This window comes from Gymnogyps californianus, chromosome 14, assembly GCF_018139145.2.
Source record: "Gymnogyps californianus isolate 813 chromosome 14, ASM1813914v2, whole genome shotgun sequence".
NCBI classification, from domain to species: Eukaryota; Metazoa; Chordata; class Aves; order Accipitriformes; family Cathartidae; genus Gymnogyps; species Gymnogyps californianus.
In genome coordinates this window covers 15,348,618-15,365,231 of record NC_059484.1, presented here as the reverse complement: position 1 = coordinate 15,365,231, position 16,614 = coordinate 15,348,618, and the positions used below count along the sequence as shown (strand labels likewise).

The 16,614-nt window shown below is 54.5% G+C and overlaps 1 protein-coding gene across 2 annotated transcripts in view; it reads right to left on the bottom strand.

Moving 5' to 3' along the window:
• The window catches only part of FLT4 (fms related receptor tyrosine kinase 4), a 60,484-nt gene that overhangs the window by 37,336 nt on the left and 6,534 nt on the right, over positions 1-16,614 (bottom strand). For both annotated transcript variants that reach the window (XM_050905186.1, XM_050905187.1), the window contains exon 2: positions 852-948. In XM_050905186.1, coding sequence (XP_050761143.1) covers positions 852-948 — 97 coding nt within the window. The remainder of the gene's footprint in view (positions 1-851; positions 949-16,614) is intronic.

The window sequence follows — 16,614 nt, the reverse complement described above, 5'->3', positions numbered from 1 at the left end:
ACATGGAGAAACACCCATTTGAGGCCCACGCTGAATTTATACCCCCATTGGACCCTAGCACTCAGATCCCAAGCATGGATCTACTTTCAGCTGCTGAAGGGAAACTCCAGCTTTGTCAGGAAAATTGACCTTGGTCAATTCTCCCACTTGTTGGTTTTTTTTTTTTTCTTTCCAAGATAGGGGGTAGTGCTGAAAACATGTACAGCCAAGTGTCCCAGCATGGGATAAATCAGTTCAGGCACATTATCTTCTCAGAGCCACAGTCTCCAAAACAACCAGAGATTCTTCAGCTCCTCTCACAGAGTTATTCGCCTGGCCTGGCCAGGGCTTCTCTTCACCGCCATGTGTACAAGGCAGAGCATTAAATCCCAGCTTCCTACAAAAGCTGGAAGCCTCTCACGGCCACCACTAAGTGCAGCCTTGCCTTCTCTCATGGATATTTCTCAACGTTCCCCAAAATGACTTGCCAGAAACAGAACTACAACCCTAGCAGCCCCTGATGAGGTGAGAATAAGCAACATCAGAGAAACACAAGGAGAGTTAGGAAGGCCAGTTTCCCTAAAGAGCTTACAAGGAAGCTATCAGATCAAGCAAATGTTTCTCTATCTTCCTTCTGCCTGCAAGACTACAGCAGAGGTTATCACCATCTCCTCTGAGACATCTTCAGCTTCTTTTTCAATTAATTAATTAGATGAATTCACGCTTGGTGAATGTGGAAGATTTCTAGTCAGCCGTGCTCATTTGCAGGTGTACTGCAGCCAAGGTGTCCCTGGTGGGCTCTCCTTGACTGGTCCTCCAACACTTACCAGGTAAGAGCAGCCTAGGCAGAGCCACGCTTGCTTGCGCCTTACCTGCAGGTGATGGTCAGCGTATCCTTGGCGTTGATGACGTGTTCCTCCTCGGTGATGCTAAGAGTAGGGGGGGTCATAGAATAGCTGCTCACCAGATCTGTGGAGCGAAAGGAGAGAGGGGATAATGCAGACATCTGCTAGTCTGGACCCATCGCTGTGGGCAGCAGCTAGCTTGGCATCATGAGCCCAGAGAGAGGCAAAGCCTCTTGAAGGAAACACCTCATAGGAGTCTGCTCCTACAAGAGAGTTTAATGCTGGCTCACTGGGACACAAGTGGTTCATTTGCAGCCCTCCTGGCTCTAGCAAGCAGCTCTTCAGCAACAGCTCTAGGGCCAGGGCCAGACAGCCAGACTAGCACAGATGAGGGCCAGAGAAAAGAATGGAAGACCAGAAATCAGGGAATCCAGGTATGGCCATTCCTCACCAGGTGACTGAGATTGAGCTCACTTGGACTAGGGCCTGAAATGATCTTATCTGCTACCTGGAGGGAGTCTGGCAGGAGATTTTTCTATACACATGTAGTTTTCTGTAATCAGGGGTGCCCAGATACCACAAATGCAAATCTCTTGCACTTGTACAGAGATGCTCTCAGGAGCCAGCAGGCATTCACTGAATGCCCTTCTCCTGCCGGGCACTCTCGGGTACAGGCAGTCACCCAAACAGGACCAAACCTTTGTGGATTACAGCAGCACCCTTCCCTGCACCACAGCCGGACAGGCATTCCAGGGGTGAAATTATCCAGGCTCAAGGACAGGCAGTTAAACATTATCATGCACTTCTCCCAGCTTTTGTCTGGGAGAGTCCCACTTCTTGTGTGCTTGTATCTCCGGCATGCCAGACACGCACCCGAAGCGAACTCCTCATGGACAAAACATCTCGAAGTACCGGTTACCCTCAGAGACGTACCTGTTGTTTTTCATTAGCACGGTGTTGCTGACTGTCATTACTTCTGATCTTTATCTTAAAACTCCAGCTTCTGGAGACGTGAGATAATTCAAAAGAAAAGTCTCGGTGACTACAAAAACAAGCAAGCAAACTAACCAGAAATAGAAGGAAAAAAAAAAAAAAAGTTGCGAAATGTGAAGCTGTGACTCAGGTAGATGCTAAATGCTAAGGAAGAAAAGAATGCAAAAATCTGTTGCTAGCTCGATTTTCTACAGAAACGTGAGGTTTTTGCAACTGCATTCTGTGCAGGTCTGTCTCCTTCCATCGTTACATTCAAACCCATGTATCAGAGAGATCTGGCAGGGAGGGAGAGGTCTCAAGGACGTGGTGTTTACACGGGTTTCACAAGCAGCAGGAACGCCATATGATGCCTCTCCTCCAAAACCGTGGCCTGAGGACAGCAGGCCTTGGAAGCCCTGTGGTAGAGCCACGTGATGAATGTTTCTCTATGGGGAAACCTGCCCCAAGAGACACCAAACGGCTGCCAGCCTCTCTGACACAAGGCTTCTGAGGTGCGGCATGAGGAGCCAGGCCCGTGGAGAAGCCAGGGTGCCCAGGGTCCATCGCCACCAGGAGAGGCCGCTGAGGGGGACACGGCGGCGGAGGGACGTGCCGAGCAGCACCGCCGGCACGGCCAGGCCAGGGCCGCCGGCCTTGTTCTCCCCGATTGTTCTCCACTTCCTTCCCGCCTGCGCACGGCTCCGAGATGGTGTCCCCGCGGCTGCCCCCATGGCAACGGCGGGGTGCCGGCCATCTCCCCCCGCCTCCTCTTCCCTTGCCCGTGTGAGGCGGCGTCAGCCCAGGGGCGCCCTGGCCCACCTCCGCCTGCGTGGGGGTCCCGCTCCCCACGGCCCGTCCTACAGACACCCCTCTCAATGACAACAACTGCCATCGTTCGTCATTCAACATGTGGGTCAGGTCGGCGTCACCATGGCCCCTGGGACCGGGTGGTGCTTGGCCCCCATGGAGGACACCCTGCCTTGCGCCTCCAACCTCCCCTTCCCTGAGGGAGGGGACGTCAGATGTCACACACAAAAATGTGCCCTGGGGCTGTGAAAATAAATGACCGCATTTTTGGTAAAATCCCTTCAAAATGTAACGAGGTTTATTAAAAAAAGGGGGGAGGGGGGAAGGAATCTGTCCGCTAAGCTGCATTTCCTATTAATGCCGGACACGCTTATCCCAGTGCAAACACCGCTCTCCAGATGGCCACAGCCTGCCAGTCCATCGCCCCAGCAAGCGGCTGGGGGTGCCTGCCACCTCCATGGTGCTCAGCCCAAAATGCAAAAGATATGGCTTGCCATGGGGCTGGCTGGGGACAGCAGACCCTCTCATCCTGTCAGTGTTCTGGGGCAGCGAGCAGAAAGCTAATCCCCAAAACCCTGGCACAGCAATCCCCGGGGATGGCTGTGACAGGCGCCGAATTGGGTCTCAAAACCGGAGTGGTCCCCCTTGCTTGAACCACTAAATAAGCAGTCCAAGGTGGCAGGAGCCTCTTAGCTGATGCTGTGCCCTGCATCTGCCCCACTGCTGGGCTCGGGGCGGGGTGGAGCAGGATGGCTGCAGAAATAACCCCCTGCCTCCCTTCACGTGCCGCCTGGTGACCTGTTAGCAAACAACGCCGGGGGGTGGAGGGGAAGAAAGAAAAAGTACGATCTGTGCAGGTTGAGGCTGTGGGATTCCTGCAGATGCATCCTGTCCGTGGCCCTCCGCGAGTACAACAGGAAAAGGAACCACTGCTCCCTCCGAAAGCACCACGGCGCACGGCTGGGGACGCTCTCGCTGCTGGCAGCCAGTGCCGGGCGGCTCTCGCGGCCGTCCAGCCTCCTCGCTGGCCCCAGGCTGCTGGGAGCTTTGGGGACTCCCCGCATCAGGCACTGGCTCATGCTGGGGACCCACTACTCACCCGACGCCCCACACTGGGGCTGGCATCTTGGGATGCCAATACCCATAGTCACCCGTGGCACCCAGGACAGGCAAAGGGATGCACAGAGCCATTCCCAGCCTGCAAAAGCATCTTCAAGGCCATCAGCTTTCCCCCCCAAAATTCTCCATCCCTCTCTGTGCTTGGGGATCCACCCCATTGCTCCCCTTGCCCTTTCCCTCCCCGAGGGAGCATGTGCCCTGCTACGGCTTTCTCCTGTGTCTCACTCTCCCCAGCACTGAACTTGGTGCTGGGTTTGGCCATTAAATCTCTGCTAACCGACATACAGATGGTTTCTGTCTCTGGCAAATCCCAGGGTGCGAGGGAGATGTCTCCAGAGCATGGAGCGTCTCCTCTCCTCCGAGTCCCTCCTTCCCCACCTCCAACCCCAGCGATGCTTTATCTCCTCAGCCCTCCGAGCAAATCCCGCTCTCTCGTGCACACCAAATCACGCCCTTGCACGGGGAGAGCATTAATGTAATTAAAAAGGCATGTGGCAGCCCCGGCGAGCTTTGTTTTTTCAAGATGGTTTCCAAGCAAGTTGGCAGCGGGATATTAAAATAAACAGAGGGGGATTGATGGGATGCGGGGAGAGGAAGCAGGATCCCACAGCCACTCACACCTTGTCTATTTTCAGAGAAGTGCGTTTCCCAGCCTTGATCTCTCGGCGCGCGGCTCTGAAAGGGGCCAGGCTGCACCAAGGGCCTTCTCCTTATCGCTGGCAGCTCCTTCATTTTCTCCAGCCCCCTCTGCCTCTTTCTGCACCCTGAAATCACTGCTGCTCTCAGCATGGCAGCAGGGCTGCCCGCTGGCGTCCGGCATCCCAGGGCTCTCCCTACCTGACGGGGAAGCCATACTTGCCCTGGAAAGTGCTACCCACCCTAGGGCATCTCGCAGAGACCGAGCAGCCCGCAGGCTTCAGCCTTGTGCCTGACCTCACCTCTCAACCCTTGAGCACATCGTGGGAAAGCCTTGCATTGGGCCTGGTTTTCCCTTGCGATGGCTGCAGACGGCTAAATCACTGCAGAGCGGCGTCTGTGCCAGAGTCAGCACTGCCACAGCGAGCGATGGCTTTGGAAACCCGTGCAAAGGTTGCGCGTGGGTGAAGATGCAGGCATAGCACGGCATGGCATGGCACGACACGGCTCCCACCCTCCATCTGCTTCCACTCGCAGGAAGCCCTGCACCGGATCCTCCCTTTGAGCCCCCCACACCACCTCAGCCCCTCTCCGCTTCCCCTTCCCTCCCTCTCTGCTGAGTCGGCCCCGCTGACTGATTAACAGGGTGCCTTTCCGGAGAGGGATTTTGTTCACACTCTGTCCTTCTCGCTGACTTCCTTCCCCGGCGCTGGACTGGATCGCTCTAGCCACAGCCGCTGCGTGTCCCCAGCTAACCGGCACAGCTTATGCTCCTGCCACCAAACTTACTGCTTCGGGGTTTTGTGACCAGAGCTGCAAAATAACATGCACGGAGCAAAGCTGGTCCAGATGAGGCTACATGCTCCCGCTTGTCTCCCTGCACCTTGCGTACCCAGCCCAACCCAGCCTGCCCACCCCAGTGCTGTACTGGGGCAAAAGATAAGCTGGAAGGGAAAAAAAGAGTGTCCTTTCCCCCAGCAAAGCTACCCTGACCCTGCTACCGCCCCATCTCTACTTTGCTGTATTCAGGCAAAAATTCCCAGTCAATGAGCATCCCGACAAAGCAAGGCAGGAACTTGAGATTTGGACATTTTCTACAAAAGGGATTTCTAACAGATATGTACCAGGTAACTGAATCCCCAGACTGAGGCTCCAGGATGGAGCCCCTGAATTTACTCACATCCCGAGTCTGCAACACAAAGCACCACGGATAAGGCTCTTCCGACTCGCCGGGCTCAGGCAGCTGCTCTGGCCTGTCCCTGGCTGGGGCTCAACGGCACTCTGAATGCCCTGGGATTGCTCAGGGCCCAGTGCTACCACATAGCCCGATGTGGCTCATCTTGCAAAGTGTCTCCCATTTCCCTTGGGTTTTACCCCCAGCCTGAATCTTTGGCTGTCCCAAGCTGCCCCTGCAGGCTGCAAAGCCAGTGGTGGGGCTCTCCCCTTGCAAGCAGGGCAAGGCATGCACTTAGGCATGCAATCACGCACCACAGTTACTCTGTGAGCAAAGACCTGCTCCTGGACAGCCAGCAATAAAATTCCGGTACCTTGCTGGCAATTGGGGAAACAGGGACTGAATGACCCTTTCTGATGCAGAAGAACAGCAATAGCTGGCACTGGGGGAGAGGGAGGAGAAACCTTGCTCTGCCCTTTCTGCAGACCTCTCCTCTGGCTTTCCAGGCTGGGCTTGTCCGAATCAGCAGCATTTGCTGGCAAAACTGCACGTGCACCATTTCCCCTTGTCCCGCAGGAACTAACCCCAGCACCGCAGGTGCCAACTTCCCCCTCTGCTCCAGTTACCTCTTCCCCACCTGCCCTGTGCTGGTGCCTGGTGCTGGAGGACCCGCGGCCGCCCACAGACACACGGGAAGTCCACGTGCCGGAGGCAGAGCCGGGCCAACTTCCCACCTACAGGGCTGAAGTTCCCCCACGTAGCGACTCCTCCTCATGCACGGGGCAAGCATCCAGCTGTGGGTTGGAGCGGCAAAGCGTGTCACGTCACGCAAAGAGCAGGCAGCTGGCAGAGCAGCAGGGGGAATTTGGACGTAGGGCTGTCAGCTCCTCCTCTTCCTCCTCCCGGTGCTCACCAGCACGGAGGAAGGCTTGTTTTGCAGAGAGGTGAGATATTGCACGAGGCTGAGAAATGAATGGCAGGCTCCGGCCAACGTGGGGATGAAACACCACGTGTTTTCTTTCCAGCCTCACAGCGGGCAGGGCGAGCCCCAAACCACGGCGGGAATTCACACGAAAACGGAGCAGGTTCTGCCCAGCAGCCTGTGCCCAGGGACTGTGAGGGAGGGTGACAGCCACCCATGCCCATGGTGAGGCTGGGGGAAAAACGGAGAGGTGGCGTGCTAAAGTGTTCTATGGGCAAGATGGAAACAGGCTGAGGTGTAAGAAATGAATAAATTAAAAACAATAATGATAGAAAACTGGAAATCCCCCCAAAACTATGTATTTGCAAAAGGGCAAAGGAAGCAGGTCCATGCTTTTATGGGGTTCATGAAAGATGTTCCTTTTTCTCCAACCCAGGGTTGACCATTGCTTCAGACCTGTCCCAGAAGGGGTTAAACACAGGGGCTGTGCTCCTCTGTGCAGGATCAGCCCCTCTGCACCCTGTGTTGTGCTACCGCAGCATCACTGTCCCAGCCACACAACTGACCCCCCACGCATCAAGAGCTCATCCAGGCCTGGGGCAACACCTTTCCCCTTCTCACCGTGGGCAATGCCAATGGCGAGACAACACTCCTCTGGTCTAGAGATTTTCATCCATGGACCTCAAAGCCCTGAAATGTCACCAAATCAAAGTGTGGTGGATCTGTGTCCTCACCATTTTGTGAGGATATTCCCAAGGCATCAGATGTTCCTTTGCCCCAACCGGGGCAGGCTGTCCTCTTTCAGGGGACACAAAGGACTAATAGTTATAGGAATAACTATACTCACAAACACAGAGGTGATCATCATTATTGGGTGTCTGATCGCTCCTGTCCAACACCAAAAGCATAACGAAACATTAACTTTGCCCCGAGCCACCTGTGGGTAAGTTGGTGTATGGAGGCAGGAGCCCCCGAGCAGGGACCAACATGAGGGCTGAGGAAGGGGCCACCAGAGCTGGTGGAAATGCTTATTTCTTGGCACCAGCCTCAGAGACGCCCCAAGCACCGTGGGTCTGCAGCGATGCTAGGTGAGGAGGAAGGACACGTGTCCAAACAGACAGGGCATTTGGGGAGTGCAAAAATCAGGGCTCTCCTCCAGCTCAGCGCCTGCAGCCAGGGGAGACCCCAGCCAAAGCATCCCCCTGCCTGCCAGCCAAGCAGGGAGCGGGATGGGGTGGGCAGAGACGTGAGCAGCGCATCATGCGATGGCAGCATGGTCCCGACGCAAGCAGAAGAAGTCACAGCCAGACCAGCAGCACCGCGAGGCTGGGCGTTCTGCTCGGCTCCCCCAGCCCCTGGCACTCCACGGCACCACGGCCACGCATCCAGCGCCTGCGGGTCCGGCCAAACAGCCCTGTCGCCTCAGTCCAAAAGGCTGCTCTGGCCTCAATGCGTGCACCCCAATGGGTCCATTTAGCCTCTCATTGCTCATCAACTTTAATTAACTGGTTCTTTTCTGGCAAGGCACAAAAATCTCATAACCACCTGCACTGATGGGAATGAGGCAAAGAAAGTCACGAGCTCTCCGGGCTCCTTCGGCTTTTGGACTTCCAAGCTGGCAGTCTCATCAGGGGCAGAAACAGAGGAGCTTGAAAGCAGGAGCCACTTTCAAGAGAGCTGGGCTGTCCTGAGGAGCAAAGTTACCCTTGTACCCTTCTGTCCTGGTCCCGTGGTGCCTCCAGGCAGGGATTTAAATCAGGGTATTTCACAAGCCAGCTGCCCTGAGGCAGCAGAGCAGGGCTGCACGCTATGCCCGACCATGCTGCCACCTGCTTTCGGGACTCTGGCCTGCAGGGGCACAGCCACCCAAGCCCTAGGGACCTGCCACCATGTCATCCCAAAGCATCCCAAAGAGGGTTCAACGAGCGCCTGTCTGGGAGTGTTTATCTGTCTGCCTTTCTCCCTCCGCAGGAAGCACTATCTCACCATCGCCCTGCCTCACTCCAGCCCGGTTTCCTGCTCCATCCTGCCAGGTTTACCCTGCTTTTTCCTCCTCCCCTCCCCCTGCTCCACGGCTGTCAGGCCATGTTTGCATTTCTGTCTCCTGCCGTCTTTCCTCTCCCTACCACCCCCCCCCGCTCTCGCTCCCTACTCCATCCTCCCCGAGAGGCTACGTCCTGAGCCAAAGTTAGCCTCTGTCAGGTAGCCACATGTCCGGCCTGGGGCAGTGGGTCAGCCGGGGCCACCCTGCAGACCTCCTCCAGGATCTCTGCTGTCAGCAGCCTCCCCGGGCCCCAGGGGAGCCGGCTGTTTGCTGCTCTCGCTCGGGCGAGGGATGCTCCTGCACATCAGAGAGCTCGTTTCCCCTCGGCGGGCCGCCGGCCCACCCTTTCTGCTGCTGGCCAGGGGCTGGCCAGACGCCGCTTTGTTTGGTCCCCCATTCCCTGAATCGCTCCAGGTTTGTTGGCTGCCTGCTCCTGCCCGGAGAATCCTTTTCCTGCCTTTGAGATAGAGGATGCTCAAGCCATCTGTGCGTTTTATTTCCTTGTAGAAACTAACAAGCCAAGGATTGCTTCCTCTCCCTGACATTTCGGAGGGCAGCTCTGGCTCAGCGGGATGCATGGGAGGGGAGGGGGAGCCCAGCGCCTTCAGACAGGAACAGGACCTATTCTGTCCACAGGATTCACTCCCCAAGGGGCAGAAATCCTCAGACCTGCCAAAATGCCTGTGGCAGCTCCCACTCTGCCAACGCCGTGGCTCTGCAGGAGCCCAAGGCGAGCCGCCCTGCTTAGCATACATAGCCACCCCTCTTCCAGTGGCCCCTATTAACTGCATGGCTAAACCCTTGCAAAACTCAATTAAAATTATCCTCCCACATCTTAAGGACTGTCAGGTTGCTTCTCTTCCTGTTTTAATTTACTTCTTTCAAAAATCTTGCCCTGCTCACATTCTCTGCCCCCGCAGGATGTGATTAATGTGGCGTAGAAAGAGCAGAGGGATCGGATGGCTTTAGGGGACTGGTAACACGAATTAGCACCATTCATTACATCTCTAACCTGAAGGGACGCAACGGATGGTCCACAGCTCGTGTGAAACAAGTGTTGGTCCAAATGTGATACGTGGCAGACAGGCGTTGCCAGCACAAACGGATGGCCAGGATGGGCTGGGGACACCCCTCCTGTGGGCCCTGGGATCTCTGGCCAAGTGGCTTGGGAAATGCTTGTACTGCTGCTACCTCCAATTAACCTATTTGGGACTACTCAGGAGTTGCCTGACCATTGCAGGATTCAGAGTTTAATTCCACCCCGTGTCTATCCAGGTGTAAGCCTGCGGGCTTTACTGGGCTGAAATACCTCTGGCAGCAGTAGGTACAAACCCATGGGACACTAAAGAGACATCTTTGGTCACTGAGAAGAAATGACAGCCTATACAGTGACAAGGGGTAAACGACTAAAGGAAATTATTATCCGCTGCTTCTCATGCTGTACCTGATGAAGTTACGAGGCAGAAGACAAAGTACTTTTCATGCAACTCAGCTAAACTGTGGATTTTGTCACTGTGGGATACCCACAGAGAGATTCCCAAAGAGAGGGATAAGCTCCTGGAGGACAAGTCACCACCAGCTCTTACACACAGTGATCCAGGTGAGACATCCAGGTCTAGGAGTCTCTAAACCGCTCATTGCCAAAACAGAGTGGGTGCGTCAGGGCAGGATCCCCCTGCCCACGCCAGGGCATAGTCCCCTTTCCCGGTGCCCCAGCTGCCTGCACTGAGGTTGGTGACAGCCTGGGCAGAACCAGGACCAGCTCCAGTGCCTGGGCAGGGTCTTCCACCCGCAGCACTGGGGCTTCACTGCATGGACACAGAGGAAGGGAAAAGCTTGAGAAGCAGCGGAGAGGAGACCCTCAGTTTGGACATCATTAACTACAGCTCCATCATGAGCCATTCCCAGAGGCTCAGGCAAAGCTCCCACCAAAGCAAGCCACAAATGTGACACTGGGGGAAGATGGAGTTCAAGCTAAGCGACGCCTCAGCATCCGACTCTTGCTGGGAGATGAGGAGGCAGAGGCAGCCGACCGGGAAGTCAGAGCCCGAGGGTCGGCACTGATCACAGAGAGAAAACGGCAGCAGCATTTGGAAAGAAAGAAGCGAGTCGCAGGTTTGCTTTTTCCTTGATGTGTGTGGGCTTAATTGCTGGCCTTTGAAGTTTCGCTCTTCCCAAGACTGTTGCCTTATGGACAGGCTGAGCAGGACACTGAAGAAATCCCCGTACCCCACTCAGGGCAGGTTTCCCCAGTGTGAGCAAAGCCTGCGGACCCTGCCTGCCTCCTGCCCAGGCTGCTGCAGCCAGGCTGACCGTGCTGGGCTTTTTCAGGGGTCTGCAAGGCATGCAGCCGGACTGGGAGGCACCGTGCCAAGCGGAAAAGACCTGCTCCTCCATCTTTGTGTCCCTGGAGTTTGCATCCAGATGTTTGCTACTTAGCTGTGAATTGAAATCAACACAGAGCCCTCAAACCAAACAGCTGCCCTGGAGCTGGCAGTGCCTGTTCTCCTCTGCGGCACAACCCATCCTCAAGTTGATCTCCAGCTGCTGAGTGCAAGAGAAGCTGATGAACAGGGTAAGTGGGAAAAAACAGTTTTGCAATTAGATGATTATCTTGACCTTGGAAAACCTGGATTCAATTCCCCATCTGCTCCAGGCTCCCTGCAAGCCCATCATGCAGCTTCTTTGTACCTCCATCCCTGCCTGAGCCACAGAGGGTAGGGCAGCAGGAACTGGGCTGCTTTGGCTTGCAAAAAAAGATACTCAAGCAAGAAAGGAGGAATCCTTATTCCTTCTAATGCAAGATAACAGGGAACAAAGAAAATTAATTTATCCCAGAGCCAATGCAACACGAAAAAGCCACATTAGATGTGGATGGGTCCAGAAAGTAGCAAGCACAAGCAAAGTGCAGGAGGAATTTAAACTTCCTGATTATCAAAGCAGGGTTTTCAAGCATCAAGTATAATCTAAAAATAATAATAACAATAAAAAAGCAAAGGGAAGAGTGGTCACGGGCATGAGAGAGAGCTGCTGCCTGGGGAGCGGGAGACCATGAACCCTCCTCCACGGCACAGCTTCTCGCATGCACACCCGCACGTGCGCACACACACATCTGCACGACCCCTTCTGCCGCCTCTGACGGGGTGGGCACGAGGGGAGGCAGGAAGATCACAGGCACACGCTCTTCAAAGGAGAATTAGTCATCAGAGGTAGTGGCAGAGGAAGGAAGCCTCAGGTACGAGGTCAAGACGTGCACAAGCAGAGAGGGCTGCTGGAAGAGCTCTGAGCGCTCGCTGAAGATCTAAGAGCCCTCCTGGTGTCTGCGCAAGCAGGACAGGAGGTGCATTTCCCTGGGGTAAACACACCTACAGCAATGTAGGACATAAGAAATTTCAACCCTCCTGGAAAACACTGCACAGCTTGGCTTTCTGCTATCCTTGAGAGCAGCTGGAGCTGGCCAAACCCGGAGCCTTCCCTGATGCGGTTAATAAAAATCTTACTCTGCTCTCTGCAGGATCCCCAAGAGGGACAGGCTTTAGAGAGCGCAGCAAAGCTCTCCCCCCACATAGGGCTTTTCTGGGTTGCTCCTCACCCCGCGGTCAGTGATCCCATCTGCTCCCTGCCCGGCAAAGATGCTTGAAGATGGAGAGACTCGGGGCACTGGGAAGAAAGCCAGCCCCCTGGGGCTGTCCAGGGCATCGATGGCAAGTTACAAATGCACACGCTCTCGGTTTCTCTTGGCACAGAGCTGTGACCACAAGCTAGGACCCGCTGCAGCAGGAGATGATAATCATCATCTCTGAGAGCCAAAGTGTATCGGGGCATTCGCGTCACTTGAGATTAGCTGGCTGTTTCACATCTGCACAGATTTCTCTCTCCACCTCCACATAACACCCCTCACGCAGCTATGAAACTAATTTAATTCCTTCCAAGAAAGGCTGAGCTGGAAATGTCACACTTTGTATATCATAGCACAATTCCTACAATGAAACACCCAGCCTAAATGGCAGTATCGTACTCTGGTGCTATTTGAAGGCCAGTAAGCTAAAATACCTTATGCTGCTTTTTAAAAATAGCTTACAAGAGGGTTACCAAGTTTCATAAACACCCAGTTACTCTCCTGTTAATACTCAGAGGTTGACTGTTGTTTTCCTGTTCAAAGGTGCTTCCCTTGCCACGCAGCTCAGCGGGGAGAGCACGCAAGCGGACGTAATGGGAAGGAAGCGTTTACATATGCTAATGACTTCCACCAAAGGAGCACAAGTACTAAACAGGGAAATTGTGCTAAAGAGACAACACGCTCACTTCCTTGGCTGTCCCTATTTGGTCACCGCAAGGTACGTGCCGCTCAGAGCCGTGGGGCGAGGCTGGGGATGGCCTTCCCAGCCCCACGGGAAAGTCAAGGCGTGAACGAAGGGAAGACACGTTGGCTTGGACCACAAAGGCAGAAGAAGCCATTTGGCAGCAGGGCTGTTTCGGCACCGCACTGGACCAAGGGGCCAAGGACAGACACAGGCCCTTTCCCGTTCCAAGCAATGTGGGTCTGGGGGCCAGAGCCCTTCCAGGTGCTGTTCAGGCCATGTCACCATGCGCATCTCTCTTCACGCCAGCACAGGTTTCCTAAGTTCACATGGGGCCCTGTTTATTTTTTTTTTTTTTTTTTTATTTTTTTAAATCTACTATTGTATTAAGAAGTGTTTTTCTTTTGGCAAAGGTTACTGCGGGGCCAACGCCGTGCAGAGTCTCCTGCCTTCCATGACCGCTATAACCTCTGAGTAGGAGCTCAGCCCGGCCAACGTCACTTATCTTCAATGAAGGCAGGCTTGTATTTCCACTGCCGTATAAAAAATAGATCCCGGCGCTCCCCCTCTCCCCCAGTGCATTCTTTGAAATGCCACCCAGGCCTTGTTATTGCTGGGAGGCTGGAGAACCAGGGATTAACTGCCTCAGGCTGCATTAGGCTTTATTTGTCTAAGCAGCCAAGGGTGAGGAGCGGCCATAAATATTGTGAAATGCCGAGCGTTGTGGAGGGGCAACGTTGGGCAACGCAGGCACCGTAGCAGCGGCATCGCATCTTGGGCTGGATGCACTTCTGGTGTGACCAATGTCATCGGAAAGGTTCCCGCCTCGCAACACAGGAGGTTTGGGGGACACCAAAATCCATCGTCATGTGTTCAAACTGGGGACACCAAGCTACCACCCATGCCTTCTGATTGCCTCTGTTAGTCCTTGTAGCACATAAGCAAGCAAATGTGGTGGATTTACCTGACCAAGTGGGAAAATCCCACCGCAACACTGTCACCCAAGGGGACACATACTGAGTCTGAGCCTGTCTGCCCAGAACGGGGCAGTACGGGGTATGCTGCGGCTCCCCTTCACTTGCGCACTGGGACGTCATGACACAAAGAGGAGGTGAAGACCAGGGTATGCTCTGATCCCATCCCAGCACTGGTGGTACTGCCAGAGCCAGCACTTACAGACAGCAGCCCAGGACCTCCTGAGTCTGACAGTTTGGCAACAGCCAACAAACCAAATGAGGAGTCATCAGGCCCAGATGCACGCTACATTAGCTAAATTGCTTTACAAAGGTGTCGCTGGGTAACTCGATTTGCAGGCAAGGTGGTTGCTTCCCCTGTGTTTCATCCCAGCACAAGGACCGTGCACTGCCTGCCCAGCGTTGTGGAGATTTTCTTGGTGTGAATGCATGCATCTCCGGTGGGAGCATCCCACACCACAGCCGGCCGCCACGCTTTCAGGACATGCTGTTAAACTTCTGCCCTTTGCTTCCCAAGGGCGAAGCACTGCCACGTGGTGAAGGGATGATGGCCACTTAGACCAAATTACACCTCACTGGGGACTCTGCTCAGGCTAGGACAACCCACCGCATGAGTGATGGATTTCTGTGGGCGCTGGATGCTGTCACCTCTGCTGGATGCGATTGTGTTTGCTGCCATCACTCTGAGCAGGCAGTTTCCAAATCTGAGTATAAACCACAATTTGTGCCCAACCTGCTTGCCTTAGTAAATATCAAGATTTACTGTCGTCCATGGAAACTATTGACTCAACCCTTGCTTTTGTCAGTATTTATTTTTTTAGGTCACTATATCTAACATCCATCTCAGCAGATGCCAGTATTTCACAAGTGGGCAAAACAAGTCACAGACAGAGAGCCAAGCCCAGAGCCGAACCTCGCTGTCAGCACACACACGTGTGTCTGTGCAGACACATACACGCTTCCCCCAGCCAACATGGGACCTTCCACATGCGGGGAAACTGATGGGAGGGTTTTCCAGGCTCTGCTACGCAGCCCTGCGCTTTTTGTAGCTTTTTGGGGGGGAACACATGAAACCAGTAAACCTTTTACAGACTTCCCTGCCGCATGAAGAGCCCACATGCCTCCGTAACTCAGACAGCTGATGGAGGACCCCAAAACCCTCCATGGGTCTTCTGGGTCTTGTGAACATGCAGACAGACCTTCACAAACCTGTGGAGCCACTACCCAACTCGGGGCACCTGGCTGGGCCCTGAGGGGTCTGCCGAGCCCCGTTAAGCCCTGCCAGCAGCCGAAATGGTGAACCTGCTGCAGGATGGGTGCTTTGCATCCCCAGAGAGGAAGGGGACGGTGACCCAGGCAGGAGGCCTGGCTGCCATAGGCGCTGCTCGCTGGCTAGAGTCGGCCGCTCAGAAAAGCCATCATGAGCTTGCAAATTCTTTATAAGCTTCCCACGTGACACAATTACCAGGGGCCAGATCCTGAAGCCCTTTCTTCTCTCTTTACTCAGACCAGTCTCCACTGAAATCATTGAGGCATTGGCCTAAATACAACTGAAGGACTTCAGGATTTGGCCCAGTAATAAAAACTTCCTTCCTTTGTCTGCTGCTCACTCCACATGATTCCACTACCTCCCGGCCTCCTCCTGGCCACGTCTCCCGAGGCTGGGGCCATCAGTTGTTTTGGTTGATGCTGTTCTTTCCTTTTACCCTCCACCAGACTGTGCCTGTCCCCTCATGCAGCTGCAAGCTGCTGAGGTGGAGGGAGCTGGGGCAGCCGGCGAGGAAGAGGGTGGATCGTGGGGTGAAACGCAACGTGGCAGAGGGGCAGTGCTGGTGCTGGGGACACGCACGTGTGCGGACACCTCACAGGCTGGGAGCAGTCTCAGCCATCACCTCCCCAAAGGCAATTCCTTCAACACCTCTTTGAGGATGGGATGGAGTGCCTCCAAAAAAGCCTTTCTCCCCCCTGCTGAAAGTAGCGCAAGTGCCTTAGGCTATACACTAAACTTTTATGTGACGGGGACTGGGTGAGATGACTCCTGCCCAGGAAGGTATAGCAGGAAGTTAACTCATCTCGCTGCAATGGCGACTATGCATCACGCTAGGAAGTGACACCATAAGAAACACATATAATTTTAAAGAAATAACTTGCAATATGAATTTTGCTTCTTTTTCTGCCTCAGAATAGCCAGGAGGATGCAAAGCCCTGTTATCCCCCATGGGTACCTCATCCCTAGCGTGGCCATCCAAAACATGCACTGGGTTTGGGGCAGGAGCTCCTACTTCGTTCCCACGTCTACCAGCTTCGCACACACCTGTGGCACTGACAGAGCAATATATGAACACAAGTGGACTGATACAGCAATTCCCTTCACACCAACCTCCCTGCCTGTGCCGCCTGATGACAGAAAGCAAACACAAAAGAAATTTGAACATAGCTCAAGTGAGAAGCATTTGGTCCTGCAGGTACCAGCATCGCTTGATGACCTAAACCTCTATCCTGCAACTCACGGATGCTCAGGGAGGTGACCTGGTCATATAGCAGATTGCTCAGAGAGCACAGAAAATTCCTGTGAGTTCCTGCTGAGGTCTTCAGTCTTGCAGGGAGGTTTTTAATATTGCTCAGCTAAAACTGAAACGGTCAGACGCGTACCTTGGAGCATGCAGCTCCAACCACCCCAGGGAGCACAAAACTCTCTGAGCAGCAGAGGGCCGGTGATCTCAGGGCTGCAAGGCTATAGCATGGCCTTTGCACAGGTCTATGTGAGCCCCATGCCACTCAGCCCAGCTGAGCCTGCTCACCATCCCCTGCATCCCAAGGCGGAGCACAGCGATGCCAATC